The sequence below is a fragment of the Rutilus rutilus genome (genome assembly GCF_951802725.1).
Source record: "Rutilus rutilus genome assembly, chromosome: 25".
Taxonomy (NCBI): Eukaryota; Metazoa; Chordata; class Actinopteri; order Cypriniformes; family Leuciscidae; genus Rutilus; species Rutilus rutilus.
In genome coordinates, this window is record NC_140229.1 from 8,992,623 (window position 1) to 9,011,293 (window position 18,671).

Below are 18,671 nucleotides of genomic sequence, written 5' to 3' on the forward strand. Positions count from 1 at the left end.
TCCATGTGAAGGAGCACTAAGCAAGCTGAAGTTGCAGCATCAGGAAGACTCCAACAGCACCGTACTGGCCTCTAATAAACCTGCACTGCTGCGTTCACTCTTCACTGTGGGGGCCCTGTGCCGACACTTTGACTTTGACCAAGAGGAGTTCAAAGGCAGTAATAAGGTTAGATCCTCAGTCACAGGACATGATTTCTGGATTATAAAAGTCTTAAGAAATATTGAAGAAATATTTGTATGCATTAATAAAAGTAGTCAAGTTTTAATAATTGACTTATTTATTTGTTTTTTTAGATCAAGGAATGCTTTAGTTAATCGTTAAATCAAAATTTTTCAGTTAATCTCACAAAATGTTTCAAGAGTTTTCTTAATTCCAAAATCTATTTAAAACAAAGAACAGGTCTTATGAGTTCCCAAAATCAAAACACATAAATTCTATTCATATAAATATTAATAAATGCAAACAAATAAATTATAGCATATTATTTTAAATATAGATTATAATTACAATGATTAATTTTTTTATTTTATTTTTTATTTAAGAAATATTTTATGCGTTAATAACCGCTATTTGTAATACATCAATGAAAGTAAGTAGTCAAATTTATGTATTCATTTATTTAAATGATTTCAGTCATATTTCATTTAAAAACATATAAGTAATTTTATTATATTCAAGGATGAGTTTTATTAATCCAAAAATCTAAATAAATATATTCTACTCAGTTTATATGTATTATAGTTAGTGTTATTTTTTTAATCAATTATCAGTTTATTTTTTTTAATTTCTCAAAAAATCTCTCATTGCTGTTAATGTTATTAATAAGTTGATAAATGTACATGTTTATATGCATAATTTCTGTTTCTAATGCTGATTTAAATAACTATATTTTATTTTATAATTTAATAAAAACCATGACAAGTACCGTATTACAGAAATGAGAATCTAATAAGAAACAATTGACAGTAATGAGAATAATTTTTTTTAAATAATATTAAAAAAAAAACTGAAACATCGACACATTATGGTAATGAGAATTTGGGATAAAATGTGCTTAATTGACATCTTAATCTGGTCCTAAAGTGTCTTTTATTTTCTATCAAATGTAACCTGGGCATGTTTCATGAGATTCACTCCTTTACCTTTCTGGTTAATGGTCTTCCTCTCTTTTAGGTGGTCATAAAGGACAAAGTGCTGGAACTGCTGCTGTATTTCACTAAGAACGATGATGAGGAGGTGCAGACCAAGGCCATCATTGGTCTAGGTAAATATTTGCTCTCCATGATCACTGAATTTCCTGTATTGACTGGATATATTGACTGCTCTCATGGTCAACATAACGGATCTTTTGGTTCTCCAGGGTTCCTGTTCATCCAGCACCCAGACCTAATGTTTGCTTCAGAAGTGAAAAACCTCTATAACCTCCTCCTGGCTGACAGGAAAACGTCTGTAAATCTGAAGATCCAGGTGCTAAAGAACCTGCAGACCTACTTGCAGGAGGAGGACTCGCGCATGCAGGAAGCCGACAGGGAGTGTGAGTGTCGTTTATAAAGGACATTCTTGTCTGTGTTTAATTCAGTTTGGTAGTAGCTATCCAATTAGCCTTTTCCATTCTCATTCTATTTCTTTGGATTGCAGGGAAGAAGATGTCTAAGCAGGAAGACCTGAAGGAGATGGGTGACATCTCTTCTGGCATGAGCAGTTCTATCATGCAGCTCTACCTCAAGCAGGTGCTGGAGAGCTTTTTCCACACGCAGTCCAGCGTGCGGCACTTTGCCCTCAATGTAATCGCCCTGACGCTCAACCAAGGCCTCATTCATCCCGTACAGGTACGTATCCACTGCACAAACTCTCCCAAAACCAGCCTGAAAGTGTCTTTAGTTTAATATCCTTGTTTCCTTTTCCTCCATCAGTGCGTTCCATACCTTATCGCCATGGGAACGGATTTGGAACCCACAATGAGGAATAAATCCGATCAACAGCTGGTGGAAATTGATAAGAAATACACAGGATTCATTCACGTAAGTAGATTTAAGCAACTAACGTGCATTTGTCTTGTGTGATGATGCAAGTAAGGGATAATCCATGGCTAGCTGTGCATTAAACTATTTTAATGCATGACGTGGAGAGAGAGACAGAGAGAGAGAGAGAGAGAGAGAGAGAGACGTTCATTTAAATTACCTGTGTCTGTGCAGCATCTCTCTACTAGCAAGTAATCTGTGAGTTTATAGCAATGTTACAGCCTCCGTGTAATATAATATAATGTTGTGATTTAGTAGCGAAGCTAATTTATTGATAAAAGTCGCAGGGCAGCGTTGACCAAGTTTTTGTGTGAGATCTCTGATCTCTGTGTGCAAGTGATGTATGTTTTTGCGCTTAAGTGAAAACAGTGCATTAATTTAGAACGATGATTAAACTGACTTGGAACTACCTGTGCATTATACATTTTTTTTTATTGTATTTTTTGCACACCATCCAGCCAATCAGAATAGGGTATTCAGACAGACCATGGTATTATAGTTGATAATGCATTAGGTGTATGCAGGGTTACTTATTATAGTTAACTGAAACCATAAAAAAGTGCTGTTCATTTAAATAAAATAAAATATAAAAAAACTTATTTCAGCTGTTTTCCGAAGCAACATTCCTCTTTTTCATTTATTTAGTACTAAAATAACTAAAACTAAAAAAGTATGAAAACTATATAGACATTTAACTCTCTGGTGCTCCTCATTTAGGGGTCACAATCATATTCCTCCCAATCAAAAGTGGCCCAAACAAATTCCAGTAAAATCAATGTTATATTCTATAAAATATTCTTCATTTATTTTGTATTTTGAGTGAATTTGATGGTTCCTAGTATTTATGCAATAATTATGATACAATTAATTATCCATAATAATAATAATAATCCATACAAATTTTTTTTTTTTTACAGTCAATTATTTTTGATTACTTCAATGCTGGTTTTTCCTGCATTGTGGCTGATTTGTAGATTGTGCCTCCAAAAATCTCTATTTTTGTTTTCTTTCTTTTTTCCCCTTTTCATTTCTCTGGCGGTCATTTTTTCACTGCGAGGAAGTACAAGTTTGACAATTTTTTGTGTTCACATAACAGTGCCACAAAAGTCACCAAGTGTCAAATCGTTTTGTAGTAAAAATAAAAATATAAAATTACAAAGAGCACAAATAAACCTATTTTTTTTTACAAAACCACACAACACAATTATAAAAACTACATTTAAGGTTAAAATGAAAATGGAAAATTTTATAAAATAAATTCAAACAAATAAAAATGAATTCAAAATATTAATAAAAATCTCACTGATAAAAAAATGTACTCAAATTTCATGATTTGATTCGATGTACAGGGAGTCGTCGGTTGGTACTACCTTACTATTGAAGGTTCAAATTAACTGATTTGTATACAAACACATTAATTACACACAAGGAAGTTTAATACTAACTTTATAATTGCATAATTATATATATATACTCCCTTTTTTTTATTTTATATATAATCATTTAAATGGTGGCTGTCATTAAAACTTGGATGGATTTATTCATACATGCATTAAATATTGAAAAACAGTAAAAAAAAAACAAAAAAAATTATATATATATATATATATAATGAATATGTAATATGGTGCATATATTTAGCAATATATTTCATCAGTTAATTTTTCTTGCTGACTAACAAGTTTATGGACATTAAATGGCTTTTCTGAGGAAAATGTGACGAGACATTGTTTACAAGCTGTTTTATTGACGTCTTTCCACGGTTGAAACACTGATCAAACGATTGCATGAGACATGATACGGATTTCGGTTAGTTGTACAGTACTGCATCTTTCAACATAACTTCTGATGTTCATTCACGTTTATTTTATGCTGTAACTAGTAGTAGAGCGGAAGAATTGACCAGTTCACGTGCCACTCGAACTGAGGTGGTACAGCTATCCGTCATGTCACTTTAAACGGCGCACTTATTGTTAGAATTTCATAATAAAATGGACAGTGTTTAAAAGACTTTGTTTAATATCAAAAGTAACAAAGCTTATTGTGATTTACTGGATGGGAGGCGCTCTATGAATGATGAATGTTCTATTCATACATCATCTGAAAACAACATAGAATAAAAGATCGATTCTTGGGATTTCATAAGAAATCAATATTTATTTACCCAGCCCTATTAAACTAACTATGTGCTATCCAAACAGATGAAGGCTGTGGCGGGGATGAAGATGTCCTATCAGGTGCAGCAAGCCATCGTGGGTTCAAAGGACACGGTAATCAGGGGTTTCCGACTGGATGAGACCAACGCGGCTCTTTGCTCCCACCTCTACACCATGGTGCGCGGGAACAGGCAACACCGAAGGGCTTTCCTCATCTCGCTGCTCAACCTGTTTGACGACAATGCAGTTAGTGACCTTTTTTTAATGTTTTGCATCATATGTTACTCTTGTGTGTTTTCATTTGTAGTATCATTGGTAACTACAGTTTACGCTTCCCTATAGCGTTAGCCTTTTTGAGTGGTTTGTGTTTTGGAGGCCTTTAATAATGCTATTTTGTTTTCTTCTCATGCAGAAGTCGGACGTGAACATGCTGTTATTTATCGCAGACAATCTCGCCTGCTTCCCATATCAGAGTCAGGAAGAGCCGCTGTTCATTATGCACCATGTAGACATCACACTGTCTGTGTCTGGTAGCAACCTGCTGCAGTCTTTCAAAGAGGTGCGTTGCTTTCTGAACAGTAGATTTATGTTGGTCAAATTTGAATCCAAACTCTTTTTTTTTATTTTTTATATATATATATATATATATATATATATAAAGTGTGTTTAGATTTTGCTAACAGGGTTGCTGCATCTTTCACTCTGACTTTTTTTGCACCCTTTTTTTTGTGAGCTGAGCTGACATTTATTTTTCTAACAAACCTGCCTCGTATTGCAGTCTTTGCTGAAAGAGCCAAGACCACGGGAAAAGAAGGAAAAGAAGAAAAAGAGAGGGAAAAAATATGGCTCTGAAGAAGAGGATGAGAGTAGCAGGGAAAGCAGCAGTGATAGCAGTGATGACGATGTCATTCGTCGGCCCAAGAAACCCAAGCGAGCTGCTGCAGTGAACTCAGACTCTGATTCAGACCTCGATTTAGAGGATGTGGACAAGGTGATGCTGCGTCTTCCTGACAATCCCAATCCCTTATTGGACTTTGCCAATGCCTCTCAGGGCATCCTGCTGCTCCTGATGCTCAAGCAGCACCTTAAGAACCTCTACGGCTTCTCTGACAGGTGAGCTTTAACTGCTAGTCCAAATGCTTTCTGCTCTGGAAATAACTAATATGTTAATGGTCACTGGCTTCATAACGAATGCCTTTTTTCCTCTTCCTGCAGTAAAATTCTGAAGTACTCGCCTACAGAATCTGCAAAAGTTTATGACAAGGCTGTAAACAGGAAGGCCAATGTGCATTTCAACCCACGGCAGACATTGGACTACCTGACGAACAGCCTGTCTAATGAAGATCTAACTTACGATGTCAAGAGGAGAGTCGTCAGACAATATTTAGATGTAAACATTCCGATTTTCCTCTTTTGATTTGTATTTTGCCTCATAATTAGGTGCTGTTAAGGTGCAGCTAAATGATTATGTCTGAATATATTTTAAATGTTTTGGTATTTTTAAAAATGTATTTTATTATTGCTAATATTTTTTCAGTCTTTTTGATCATCTGTTTATTGATTTGCTCTAAAGTGGCTCAAAAATGAAATGAATAGTTTTTTTCTTCTTCAGTCAAATGATCAAGACTTGTTTTCATTCAAACACTAGAAAGAATTATTTAATAATTTAACATATGCATAATATGAAAATATGGCTTAATGTGTAGTTTTATATACGAGCATAACAATTTTCCAACATTTAAAGCAAGTGTTGATACTAACTATAACTATTGAAAATCATTTTCGCTATAAAGATAAAATAAAATATATTAGATGAAATGTTAGATGAAAAACTTATCTAAATGAGTATTAGAAATGTTTCTTGGCATCTAAATGAAAAAAAGGTTAAGTTGAAGTACTAGTATTACTAAAACTAATAAAAAAATGGCAAGCAACTGAAAATAAAAAAATTAAATTATAATTCAAAATGTAATTAAATGCTATAATACTATATAAATAATACTAAAATAACACTGTTTGCAACAAAGAAAGACTTTGTTTTATTAAACTGACTCGCAACAATGAATCTAACTCACCATCTCTAACTTGTTTACTCTCCAGTTTAAAGTACTGATGGAACACTTGGACCCAGATGAGGAAGAGGAGGAGGGTGAGGCTTCAGCCCACGCAAGAAATAAAGCCATCACTTCTCTACTAGGAGGCTCCAGCCCCAAGAACAATGCTGCTGACTCGTACGACGACGACAGTGATGCGGACGAAAAGGCTCCTGGGGTAAGAAAGCTTTTTATTTGACTGTTGACGTCTTGCATCTCGGTGTTACCCGTCACTTTAAAACTCCATTTGTTTGTTCAATTCTAGTCGTCACGGAAATCCAGGAGAGGCGGAGATTCCGCAGAGGCATCAGGTCACATGAACTCAACGGTAAACGCCAAGGACGTCATCGCTATCTGCTGCCCCAAGTATAAGGACCGGCCGCAGATAGCACGTGTTATTCAGAAGACAAGCACAGGCTACAGCATTCGCTGGATGGCCGGATCGTACTCTGGTACCTGGGCGGAGGCCAAGAAACGCGACGGACGTAAACTGGTGCCTTGGGTGGACACTATAAAGGAGTCTGACATTATTTACAAGAAAATTGCCTTGACGAGCGCGCACAAACTGACCAACAAAGTAGTGCAGACTTTACGTTCACTGTACGCAGCCAAGGAAGGAACTTCCAGCTAATTAAATCTGTAATAACTCCCAAACTGTTGCACCCTACAAACTCTCAGCAGCCAAACTTCATCAGGATTCAACGTTTTGTAATCTTAAGTTGGAGAGAAAAGTACTACAGACTCACAGGTTTTAAGATCCAGTGCGGAACTGGTCGAATTAAGGACCGACGGTTTTAAAAGGGTGGTCTGTTTTGGAAAATGTAGATGTGAATCCTGTACATCTTTAAGTTAAACGGAAAAGAAAGAAATGGAGCTCCTTCGCTGTTCTGCAGCAACTTGGTTGTTTGAATTTTTTTCCCCCTCCACTGTATCATAGTTTAACACAAAACAGAAACAAAAAATGTTTATATCTCTGACAAAAAAAAAATCTGTTTAAAGAAATAAACCTAAAGTGAATGTTGGAAATTAGTCTGTTGATGTTCTTAATAAAGTGACCTTGGAGTTTAACCTAGCACCGGATGGATTTCTTTAGCTTAGCTCCGTTTCCAGGGAAATAAACTTTTAAACATCTCCTCTGCTTTATGTTTTACTTCTTTTGTGCTGTAAAATGGAGTTTCCTGGACATAATTTATTGAGTTAAAGCAGAGCATGCAGTATCTGTTGCCGACATGGAAGGGAGTTTTTTTTGTAAATGTAGATTTTGATGTATTGGATCAGAGTTTGGGTCTCTACACCCCACAGCGGGACAAGGGAACCCCAGCATGTGTGGAGGAGCAAATACTGCAATAAATTTTTTACTTCTTTGTTATTTGTCTTGTTTGCATTTGACTTTGATTTTTACATCTTCGGAATTATTTTTAAAAGATAAGGTAACCTTATAGTTGTTTTTTGAAATGATTAAAAAACACAACGTTTGTAAAGGTGCTGTTGGCTTGTCTGTGCATTTTATGACTTAATGTTAAGATTTATCGTAGATATCTGCATACGTATACACTACTTAGTGTTGGTAAGTTTAAAAAAAAATTTTTTTTTGAAAGTCTCTCATGCTCACAAGGGCTGCATTTATTTGATCAAAAATACAGTAAAAACTAATATTGTGAAAAATTACTATTTAAAACAACTCTTTTCTATTTTAATATATTTTAAAATGTAATTTATTCCTGTGATGGCAAAGCTGAATTTTCAGCATCGTTACTCCAGTCTTCAGTGTCACATGATCCTTCAGAAATCATTCTAATATGCTGCTTTCATGCTCAAAAAAACATTATCAATGACAACAACAGTTGTGGTTTCATAACATTATAAATGTCTTTACTGTCACGTTTGATCAATTCAATGCATATTTGTTGAATAAAATTATTAATTTCTTATTTTTAAGTGTCCTGACCCCAAACTTTGAATGGTGTTGTACCTAGTTATTGATCATTTAATAAGAAACCGAGTTTACCCAATGGTAATATTTTACTGGAAACAGCAGGTCATAACATTCTAAAATGTGGTCAATCTGTTCAAGCTGTGCTGTGATTAACCAGGTCACATGGCCTACTAGCTCCTCTGTCTTGTAGTTTGTTCAACCATCTAAACCAGCTGGAGTTGGAACAGCTTGAAATTGTGGAAAACCTGCACCATCATTGCCTGCCTTGAGTAAGTGGGAAATTATGACTAAATAAGGGGAAAAAATATGGGTATTTTGTATGGCTAATGTATAACTGACACTGTAACTAAGTTAAAACAATCAAACAACTATCAATATACTTCTTTGGATGATCAAATACATGTTCCAGCCTGGCCAAACTGGCGTTCAGATGGGTATTTCAGCCTAAAACGCACACAAACTTCTCTAAAACCATCCACACATAAGCTTCGTAGTCTGCAAAGCATCTTAGACTGGTTTAAGCTGTTTTTTCCTGCATGGGAATGACTTATATTTTCCGAAGGTAACACACTTTGTTTTGTACCTCAGTCTGTTACTGACCTGAAGTGACTAATGGAAATATGTACTAAATCACAAAATGTACCCTGATTTACAACTTTGTTTGCTGTTTAAAAAGAGAACTGGGTTAATTAACCCAGCTATTTATCTGAATGACACGTGATAAAACACTGAGCTATGACTCAAGTTCTTTTGATGCCCACAGATTCATAAACCAGCTCCACGCCCACCCACCAAACGAACCAAAGCAAAGGGCGACTCATGCGCTGGACGATCACTCGTTCTGTCCTCAAGAAGTTATGCGTCAAAACACCATTTCGCGGTTTGTTATGGACGTTATCGAGCTCGAGTCTTTTTTAAACAGCCCTCCTCATGGATTCAGTGCCGAGCGTCGCGCGGGCTGCACAGTCGTGAAGTGGGATCAGGAGAACAGCTGCGTGTTCATCGATGAAATCCAGTCTAGCAAAGGAAACATCATTTTCTGTAATTCTCCAGGAAGGTAAATGGATTCAAATAACGTCATATGGCAATATACATGTTTAGATATAGCTTGCATTGTGTAACTCTTCTTGGCAATTTTAGGGAAATCACGGTACGTACTTTGGGAGAGTACACCGATTTGAGACGAAAACTTACCTCAATGACAATATACATACTGGTGTCTGCATGCACCAACACGACGGTCGAAGAAAAGAGAAACAGAGATGTTCCAGGTATGATTTATTATTGCTATTAATATTTCACACAGTGAAAGTCTTTGACCTGCTTCTGTAAATTAACTCAGCAATTAAAGGTAGGGTAGGCAATTTCTTAGCGGCTAGGCAATAGCAAGTTAGTTTTGAAAGCATGAGATCCAGGGGGGTAATCCAGCATCCAGAAAGTGTACCATCCCTGAGGGCCGCCATTGGCTAACAAGCCATCACCTGCTGTTAGCATCCCATTGACTCCCATTCATTTTGGCGTCACTTTGACAGCGAATAACTTTACATCTGAGGCGTTTAAAGACTCTATTTGTCCATTGATTATTTCTAAAGAAACACGACAATGTATAAAAGGCTCCATTACCTTGTATCTTACGTTATGGCCCCGTAGAAGCAGTTTTTGTAAAACTAGGCTAACGATTGCGTCATAACCACGCGACTCTCTGGAAATTACCGTATAGACAGGAGGAGAAGCTCGCAGTCAATCAGGGGGACGTGGAGGCATAAAGTCAAGGGAGACGCCCATAGAGAGTCATAAAGTTGTTCCTGCTCCTAGCTCATGGACAGCTCCTACTCACACTCTCCGTCTCTCTGCAGGTTTCGGAAGGGAATGATTCAGATTTCTCTTGGCAGTTGGCACAGCTACTAGAAGACTTACAAATGTCAGACAGGTTGCTCACGTCACATCTAGCTCAGTTTGAGTCTGCGCAGTACGCTCAGCCATCAGGAAGTGAGTGCTTCTAATTTGCTTCACTTTTCTCCGTAAAATACATAAATCTTGAGTCTGAGGACATGAACAGCTCCGGGTAGAGCGTCACTTGTTGCCATCTCATAATTACGGTTACAACATGGTTTGAATGCAGCATAAGCTCTACAACAGGCTGATTACATGTGACGTCTGCGTGAGCAGGTGCATTGTGGTATGGAAATACATATGTTGACAGGCAGGTAGGACATCTTTTCAGACCGAATGCAATGATTGGATGAACATTTTTTGGTCCTGAGACCAAGTTTTAATATTTAGACCACTTCTATTATGGATTGCTATCAGGATGTGAAGAGAGTTTCAACAAGAATAAAAAAAGTGTTTATAAAACAAATTGCCTACCCTGCTTTAACTTAAAAAAAAAAAAAAAGGTTTCCTTTTTAATATGAAACAGTGATATTTATGGTCTTATTGATATTAACATTACTAAAGTGGTAAAAATGAGTCAATAGGAAATGCAATGTAGCTATATGTCACAATGTTATCAGCAAAGGCATCATTAAACTTTGACATAGTTGCATACTGTATTTTGTAAAGTCAAATGCCTCACCCTTCTTATTATTGTCTATAGCTCTCAGATATTACGTGGTGGCGATCAATGGCAGTCATCCAATGATCAGATGGGAGATGGAGAGAGGTTTAGACCGGACTATTTCATCTGTTGCTGGAGAGAGCTATGCAGTTGATGTGAGTTGTGGTGGAGATTTGTTTTCAATGATTTATGATGTACAGGTTCAGTGTTATTTTACTGGCAAGGTAATTTTTTTTAAAAAAATACTGAAAAGTAAATGCTTTTTTTGTACAGGTTGATGTTAGTGCTGCACTACAGGGATGGATCAGTGAGAACTTTCAAATCCTTGTTGATGCAGAAAAGGTGAAACCCACCTGGAAAGACACGCATTTCACCATCAAGTACCGTTCGGATGCCCTTTTTGACATTCCCTACTGGTTTGGCTTCAGCAAACGACAGTTTAAGGTGTGTTTTAATAATTCAGCTGGTCTCTCTGATGGGTGTATAGTATTGAGAATGTGACTGGCAATCTGATTTTACAGATCTCTTATCATGGGAGATGAGGTCAACGCCCAAAATGTTGTGTGAGACTGCAAACATCTACTGAAAACTTCAGTCTGTGGAATTAAAACCCAAAGATACCATGAGAGCTATGGAACTGTATTTCATTAAAGCACCTTAAAAGACAAGGTTACATTTTTTTTAACTCTTGTTAGCAATAATACATAAGATCATAAAGAAATGGAGATCATAGGAATTTAATCTTAATTATAATTCTGTTGAAGCAGTAAGGTCAATTTCATAAATACTCACAAACTCAAGGTAGTTACAGCACTTTTTAAAATGGGTTACATTCGTTACTTCACAGTACATTCATTGCTTTAAATGGGTCATATTATGAGGCGTGTGATATTATCAACGAGTGGATCTTTGACCTGATGTGAGTGAGTGGAGGCGGGGCTAATTTGCATATTCATAGAACTGCATATACTAAATGAGGCAAGGGTGTAGAGTTCCATTTAAGCTATTTTAAGGCATGAAGACATTTTTTTCAAGGAAAAAACATTTAAATATGTCATTTTAGTGATTAAAGATGAGTTTTAAGGGATAAAATTATCGACTACAGGGGGACTTTGAGCAAGCTGGATAATTCTGCATATTTTTGATGACACACAGAGCAAAACATCACATTACCCTCTGAGTTTACACATTTCTTGTGCTGTTTCTGGCTGTGTGTAGCAAATACTGCTCTGCATGTACTTCCAGAGAATCGTTAGAAACTTGCAAAGTTTATATTGAACAAGGACCCTTATCATGTCAGTCTGATCTCGACACATTTCAGCTTTTACTATTTTGTATTCCTGTCATGCAAATGCAGACATTGCAAAGAGGCTGTTGATTTTGCTGAACTATATTTCACCCCACAGGAAACCTGCAATCCAGTGCATGAGCAGAACTTGGTACGTTTAAAGGCACAGTACCAAAAAACTGAACAATTTAAATCTAAAGTTCAGAGAGAGGTGTGAAAATGGTCATGAAAAAATGAAAATAAACTAAACTAACCTTGTAAGTTGACTCCAGAGGGACAAAAACATTATATGACCCCTTTAAAACATTTCTTCAAAAACCTTTTACTAGGATGGTACTAATAAAATCAACCTTGTGTTTTTTTTTTTGCATCCTCTTGTGTTGATTAAGTGTTTATAATATGTATATAACATTTTGCAATTAAATGCTTTTGTGACTATCAATGTGATCAGTGCGTTAATCTTTTCTTGTCACATCCTCTGACTTAAAGGGATAGTTCACCCAAAAATTAAAATTCTGTCATCATTTACTCCCCCTCAAGTTGTTTCAAACCTGTAAGAATTTCTTTTTTCTGCTGAACACAAAAGAAGATATTTTGAAAAATGTCTGTAACCAGACAGTTGATGGACCCCATTGACTTCCATAGTATTTTTTTTTCCTACTATAGAAGTCAATGGGGTCCATCAACTGTCTGGTTACAGACATTTTTCAAAATATCTTCTTTTGTGTTCAGCAGAAAAAAGAAATTCTTAAAGGTTTGAAACAACTTGAGGGTGAGTAAATGATGACAGAATTTTCATTTTTGGGTGAACTATCCCTTTAACTGACAAACCCTTAACTGAAATAGTTTATCTACACCGATCGATGTACGATAGCCAACATTTGAAGTGGACCAAAACCTTTCATCAAAGTTATACATGAATTTTGAACAATACCCAATCTTGTCTTAGGACAATTTTGATGAACTTTTTTGATACACTTTAAATGTTGACTACTGCATTTCCACTCTACTGTTTGAGCTCAGGGGAAGTTAAATCTGTCTGGTTTTCGGATTTCTAAAATAGTTCATGGCAAAAGCAGAAGGGTTGATGCTGCTTTGGTGATGGTCTGAATGTATTCTTTGTAGTCACTGCTTCCATAGGTGAGCATCAGGTGATTTATGATTCCCACAATACACATGAGTGACAGGAAAAAGAGAATTCGTTTCCCGAACAGGAAGCCAGGAGTGCTGTTAAGCAAACAAGGAGAATATACGTCAACAAATCTGGTGTGTAAAAATACGGTTGGGTTACACAATTTGGTGAATGAACATAGGAAATATCCAGGGTTGAAACTGTTTAGACCCACTGATCTTATCAAAGTTCAGCCCATTGGCATTGATTCAATAATGTTTGTACTTAGATTAGCTAATGATGAACATCTAATCGTGTTGGAATGCAGAACAGCCCACATTTGTCTTATGTAGTTTTAAGGTTAGTGTCTTAAGAAAAGTTTACTGTACAGTTGTAATCCAAATTATTCAACCCATATTGCAAGTTTACTGGCAAAACTGACAGACGTTCAGCTGTTTACAATGAACAAATAAAAAATGAGTAATTGAAATATCTCAACAACAAATGTTTCTAGTGGTTTCCCCAAATTCAACTGAAAATGCAACTTTTAATGACTTCTGCAGTCTCAAAACTATTCAACCCCTTCATGGCAAGCATCTGAACACCCTTTTGCTGTTATGACCTGCTGCCAATGAGATATATAACCAGACACCAGCTTCTGGGAGTGTTTCTGAGGAATCTTAGCCCATTCTTCATGAGCAATGGCCTCCAGTTCAGCAATATTCTTGGGTTTGCGTGCTTCAACCGCCTTCTTCAAATCCCAGCAGAGATTTTCTATGGGGTTCAAGTCAGGTGACTGTGATGGCCACTGTAGAATCTTCCTGGACTTCTTCTGCAACCAAGCCTTGGTGGAATTTGATGTATACTTGGGATCATTGTCCTGTTGGAAGGTCTAATGACACCTAAGCTTCAGCTTCCTCACTGACGGCGTGACGTTTTCTCCTAGGATTTCCTGATACTTCAATGAATCCATTTGCCTTCCACACGCAGAAGTGTTCTTTCCAGCTTTATTCTTCTTCCTCCAGACATACCGCTGATCCATAGGGCCGAAAAGGAAATGGAAAATGCATACCTTTAGTACGCGCCTTACTGAAACCTCAGTCATTGTTGCCACCAAGTCTTGCTGCAGGTCTTTTGCAGTCACTCAAGGGTTTTTCTGAACCTGCCTTCTCAGAACTCTGGTTGCAGCCATTGATAGCTTCCTTATTCTCCCCCGTCTAGGTAGTGTAACCACTGTTCCTTTCAAATGTGTCTCTAGGAACATTTAGTGCCTTCGCTATCTTTTTGTATTGTGTTCCTTGTATGTAAAAGGCGATGCTATCTTCTCTTAACTTTTTGGACCATTCTTTTGCCATATTTCTAACATACAGTCAAACGTGACATTTAACAAACCTAGCCAGTTCATATATTTCATGTGTTCTAGCTCAGGCACACCAGGTGCAACTAATGAAGCCCTTGATTAGTTTCATCAGGTGTGCTTGAGACAACACCTGTTTTGCAGATTTGTGCTGTTGTGAGGGATTCTATGCAGGGGGTTGAATCATTTTGAGACAGCAGAAGTCATTGAAAGTGGAATTTTTAGTGGAATTTGGGGAAACTACTGGAAACATTTGTTGTGTTGAGATATTTCAATTACTTTTGTTTGATTTGTTCATTTTCAACAGCTGAAAGTCAAAATTTTGGCAATAAACCTGATTTGCAATGGGGGTTGAATAATTTTGATGTCCAAAAGGGCTTATTTGTTCACAGTTATGGATTTAATTGTACCTCTGGCAAGTCTGCCCCATGTAGCCAACAAAATACTTCTGCCGGACCACAAGGTAGAGAATGCCAGCAAAGGCAGCTGGAGCTGTAACAAAAATAGTTTATTGTTATAAAATGACAAAAAAAAAGTTCTTATTATAGTTACATGCGCTACCCAGCTAACAGGGAACGTTCTCAGAACTTTGAATAATGTTCTGGAAAAGTTATAAACAAACTTTCTTTCAGTAACATTAACAGAACTTTCTTTCTGGTATTTAATAATGTTCTCAAAATATTAGCACAGAAACATCATTTATACATCATTCATGGAATGTTTTTTTGCCTGAAACATTTTAGTTGGACATTCATCTAATGTTTTTTTACTTTTGTTACTTGTTACTTTTAAATGTTTCCAAAATGATACGTTGGCAAGAAAAAAAAACATTCTAAAACGTTTTTATAACTTAATAGGAACATTAGTAAAACATTCTTAGAACATGTCTGTTAGCTGGCTTATTCCCAAGAAATGAATGTACAGTTACTGTACAGGTCATTTCTCTGACTCATAGAATTTTTATTGGGGCTGACTCGCAATCTGTATGTGTCGGTTGGTTAGTAACTAATTTGCTTTTTATTATGATGACAAATATTTGCATATGGGTCATAGCATGAATTATTAGCATAGAAATGCAAACCATTTCTACCACATTACAAAAGGGGTAGTTTCTGTTATCCTTCCACTAGATAGTGAACATTCATGATAAAATAACAAAAGCACTTGTTAATTTAGTCAGAATATGCTGAAGAAATGTTACATCTTTTATTGATGAAAGTGTTGGTATGAATTAAATCATGTACCTTGGCTGAGGCAGATACCAGCGCACCACAGTACTGCCAGAAATGTGGGGTATGTATCCATGCAGTTTCGACTTAAATTGTGAAGAAAAAAACAATTAGTACATAAAGCATTATGAAGCAGTTCATTCAATTATAATAGCAAGCATAACTTTTTATACAGTCTCAAAAAAGAACGCCACATAAGTCACACGCAGCTGGTTTTCCATTTGACCAAGCACTGATGTACCAATGTGCAATCAGTTCTTACATCAATGTAGCTTTGAGAAATATTGTGAAAAAGTTGTTACTTCCTCTCTGGCGGTGGTTAATGACACTTTTATGATTGCATCTACATTGAGGCAAAAAAACAAACCAGAACCCAACACTCTAGATATGCAACTAAGTGCTTTTAGTTTGGTATATTCTGCATATGTGAGATGTGCAGAAAATGAAAAATATGTAGGAATAGGGCCAGATAACTTTTTCTGCCTTTTTTTTCCCCTTATGTCCACATTAGCCCAATTTACTTTCATGCAAGAAATGTTTTGAGAAATAAACGTACATTTATAGGCTCTCAATTACAGACCACTGCAACCCTCTTGCAACATTAAGATGATGTAAATAAAGCAGGAAGTGAGTTTCACCAACAACAGGAAAATGTGGAGCGGTTATGCAAAAGAAGTCACACCATCACTATTTCACAAATGGATTCTTCATCTGTGTGTGTGTGTATATATATATATATATATATATATATAAAACACTCTTTTTGGTGTGCTTAGTCATTGATCATCTTAAATTATTTCAGTCAAATTCCATAGTGGATGAACAGAGTGAAGAAACTTAAATCAATACTCACTTTGCACAGGACAAGCGCTCAAAAGCTGTAGAATGTTGCTTAGAATTAAGCCCTGTGCACTCTTTTTCAACCTTTAGGGCGAAGAACACTGAAGGAGAAGTCAATAAGTTAAAGATTAGGTATTATGGGTATTTTAATGAATTTGCATGTTTATGTATAGGCTACATTTTGGACTAATTCCTTCTAGATGTATAAACGCAGCACAATGTTTTCAAAGATGATTTGCATATACACATTCTGCATAAACATCATTCAACTATACAACTAAAAAGAGTAAAATCTAAACGTCTTACCATTCTGAACAACGCTGAGAAGAGTGACCAGCACTAACAAGATAATGTTTTCCATCACTTCAGAATCCATGTTCTCCGAGTACAAACTGGAACAGGTCTGTTTCAGCACTGTTGGTCTGACTGCCCTCTGATAATTTTAGTATCACAGATAACGCCACCACTAAACTGATGCGTTTCCTGGTGGGAGGGCCACTAGAACTTCTAGAACTCACTTCTGCTTCACGATGGTGCATTTAGTCACTTTTGAAACAAAATATCTCAGTGTGAAAAAACCTTTCCTGGTATAGCTGCATTTCGTTTCACAGCTCATCCTATCAGCTATTTCAGGACAAAATACAGTTTAACCAACACACTGAATTTAAAGTGGAAACTGACAGTTTGTTGATCTTACTGTAACAGACTGCCTTGGTCTAAATTGGTTTGGTCTTAGCTCACACTCTAAATCCCTGAAACTTGGTTCTGGATGTCACCAAATACAGCATATTTTGGGTGTCCTGACATGGTTGTGCCAAATAAGGGAAACATCCAAAATGTGCATTTTCAGAGGACCTTCTTGACCAGGAGTCCAGGACTGATGACATCTGCTCCAAACCCAGCCAACAGACCAACTGGTATTGTCACTTCTATATTTAAACAATAAATATAAGTAGTCAACTTCATGCAGTTCACCTGGGGCCTGTTTCAATAAGGAGGTTTAACCAACTCTGAGTTAAAACTTGAACTCTGAGTTGACTTACCCTGAGATGGGAAACTCTGAGTTTTCGGTTACAGAACAGCTGAAATGAGTTAGTTCAATCAACTCTGAGTTAACTGACTGAGTTAAGCGCGTGCACCACAACTATAAAAAGCCATTATCAATGGAGCGCAGATATTATGAGTCACCATGGCAACAGCGCCAGACAAAAAGAGGAATTACTGTTATACAGTGTTGGGTGTAATTAATTACCAAGTAATCTAAATATTGTGATTTAATTAAAGGGATAACTCTTAATTCTTCTGTAATTTAAAATAAAATCTGATGTAATTACATTAAATAGGCTACTGCATAGACTATAGAACAATTCTGTATAAAACAATAGTGGATTTAACATACATTTTTAAAAGGTATATTTTTTATGTAACCTTCTCCCTCTACACACTTTGGTCAATTCAAGAATAGTTCATGCAATTGTATATTGTTTATTTGAAAGCATTAAAAGTGCAGTTTCTTGTCTCTCCTTGTATTGTTCAAGTGGTTGAGGGTGATATGGGATTTAGTAATTAGTAATAAGTAGACCAATACTTTCTAAAGATAGTAATTATTACATTAATCTAATTACATTGTTGAAAATAACATTAATAACTATTTTAGAGTAACTTGCCCAACTGTTATAATATCTGAGGTGAAACTGGAAGAACATTAATTTTCATGTGGAGCAATCCTGCAGGCATTAAAAGAACATGGCAGCAGCTGAAAATTAAATATAAAAACATAATTCAATCAAGTAAGGCTTGAGCCTATCATGGGTGTAGGCTACCTGACTTCACAAACATTTGACATATTAAATAACTAAATAGCATCCAGTGTCTAGCAGTGCAGCAGCATTTTTGGCTGAGGGAATTCCTGGACGGACTTCAGAGCCAGTCACTCCCGAAGATCCAAGGGCCTTCATAAAATGTAAGAGGTTTACATATGTGTTATTTTTTAGATAGGCTATTTTTTATATTTCCATTTATTTTACTTTGAGGTTGGGTTTTTTGTTGGTCCCAAAAGATTCTGATGGTAATATCTGTCTT

The 18,671-nt window shown here is 36.3% G+C and overlaps 3 protein-coding genes across 7 annotated transcripts in view; 2 read left to right on the plus strand and 1 right to left on the minus strand.

Annotated features, from left to right (window-relative positions):
- nipblb (NIPBL cohesin loading factor b) overlaps nt 1-7,640 on the plus strand; it is a 36,432-nt gene extending 28,792 nt beyond the window's left edge. For all 4 annotated transcript variants that reach the window (XM_084401165.1, XM_084401167.1, XM_084401166.1 and 1 more), the window contains exons 37-47: nt 12-166; nt 1,175-1,265; nt 1,362-1,535; nt 1,640-1,830; nt 1,915-2,022; nt 4,224-4,424; nt 4,591-4,737; nt 4,957-5,291; nt 5,394-5,568; nt 6,279-6,449; nt 6,537-7,640. In XM_084401165.1, the coding sequence (XP_084257291.1) occupies nt 12-166; nt 1,175-1,265; nt 1,362-1,535; nt 1,640-1,830; nt 1,915-2,022; nt 4,224-4,424; nt 4,591-4,737; nt 4,957-5,291; nt 5,394-5,568; nt 6,279-6,449; nt 6,537-6,902 (2,114 nt within the window). In that variant the 3' untranslated portion in view covers nt 6,903-7,640. The remainder of the gene's footprint in view (nt 1-11; nt 167-1,174; nt 1,266-1,361; nt 1,536-1,639; nt 1,831-1,914; nt 2,023-4,223; nt 4,425-4,590; nt 4,738-4,956; nt 5,292-5,393; nt 5,569-6,278; nt 6,450-6,536) is intronic.
- A 709-nt stretch (nt 7,641-8,349) lies between these two features.
- medag (mesenteric estrogen dependent adipogenesis) lies at nt 8,350-12,494 on the plus strand. Of its 2 annotated transcripts, XM_084401272.1 has the most exons (6): nt 8,350-8,476; nt 8,971-9,264; nt 9,348-9,478; nt 10,804-10,919; nt 11,038-11,208; nt 11,286-12,494. In XM_084401272.1, the coding sequence occupies exons 2-6, from the start codon at nt 9,065-9,067 to the stop codon at nt 11,304-11,306; spliced, it is 639 nt and encodes a 212-aa protein (XP_084257398.1). In that variant the 5' UTR covers nt 8,350-8,476; nt 8,971-9,064; the 3' UTR covers nt 11,307-12,494. The 2 variants fall into 2 exon arrangements, with proteins under 2 accessions (XP_084257398.1, XP_084257397.1); XM_084401271.1 differs by lacking the exon at nt 8,350-8,476 and having other exon boundaries at nt 8,989-9,264; nt 11,038-11,411.
- alox5ap (arachidonate 5-lipoxygenase-activating protein) lies at nt 11,486-17,062 on the minus strand. Its single transcript, XM_084401273.1, has 5 exons — nt 16,896-17,062; nt 16,603-16,690; nt 15,765-15,835; nt 14,931-15,012; nt 11,486-13,279 (listed from the first exon to the last, which is right to left on the minus strand). Exons 1-5 carry the CDS (start codon nt 16,963-16,965, stop codon nt 13,117-13,119), a joined length of 474 nt encoding a protein of 157 aa, XP_084257399.1. The 5' UTR covers nt 16,966-17,062; the 3' UTR covers nt 11,486-13,116.
- Nucleotides 17,063-18,671: the final 1,609 nt, after the last annotated feature.

What these genes read in the sequence shown, in the direction of transcription:
- medag (XM_084401271.1), top strand. Translation starts at nt 9,065, where the DNA reads ATGCGTCAAAACACCATTTCGCGGTTTGTTATGGACGTTATCGAGCTC. An exon ending in TTCTGTAATTCTCCAGGAAG is followed by an intron (nt 9,265 to 9,347) that starts GTAAATGGATTC and finishes TGGCAATTTTAG; the next exon opens with GGAAATCACGGTACGTACTT. An exon ending in GAGAAACAGAGATGTTCCAG is followed by an intron (nt 9,479 to 10,803) that starts GTATGATTTATT and finishes TATTGTCTATAG; the next exon opens with CTCTCAGATATTACGTGGTG.
- alox5ap (XM_084401273.1), bottom strand. Translation starts at nt 16,965, where the DNA reads ATGGATTCTGAAGTGATGGAAAACATTATCTTGTTAGTGCTGGTCACT. An exon ending in TCTCAGCGTTGTTCAGAATG is followed by an intron (nt 16,691 to 16,895) that starts GTAAGACGTTTA and finishes CTTCTCCTTCAG; the next exon opens with TGTTCTTCGCCCTAAAGGTT. An exon ending in TGGTATCTGCCTCAGCCAAG is followed by an intron (nt 15,013 to 15,764) that starts GTACATGATTTA and finishes TTTTTGTTACAG; the next exon opens with CTCCAGCTGCCTTTGCTGGC.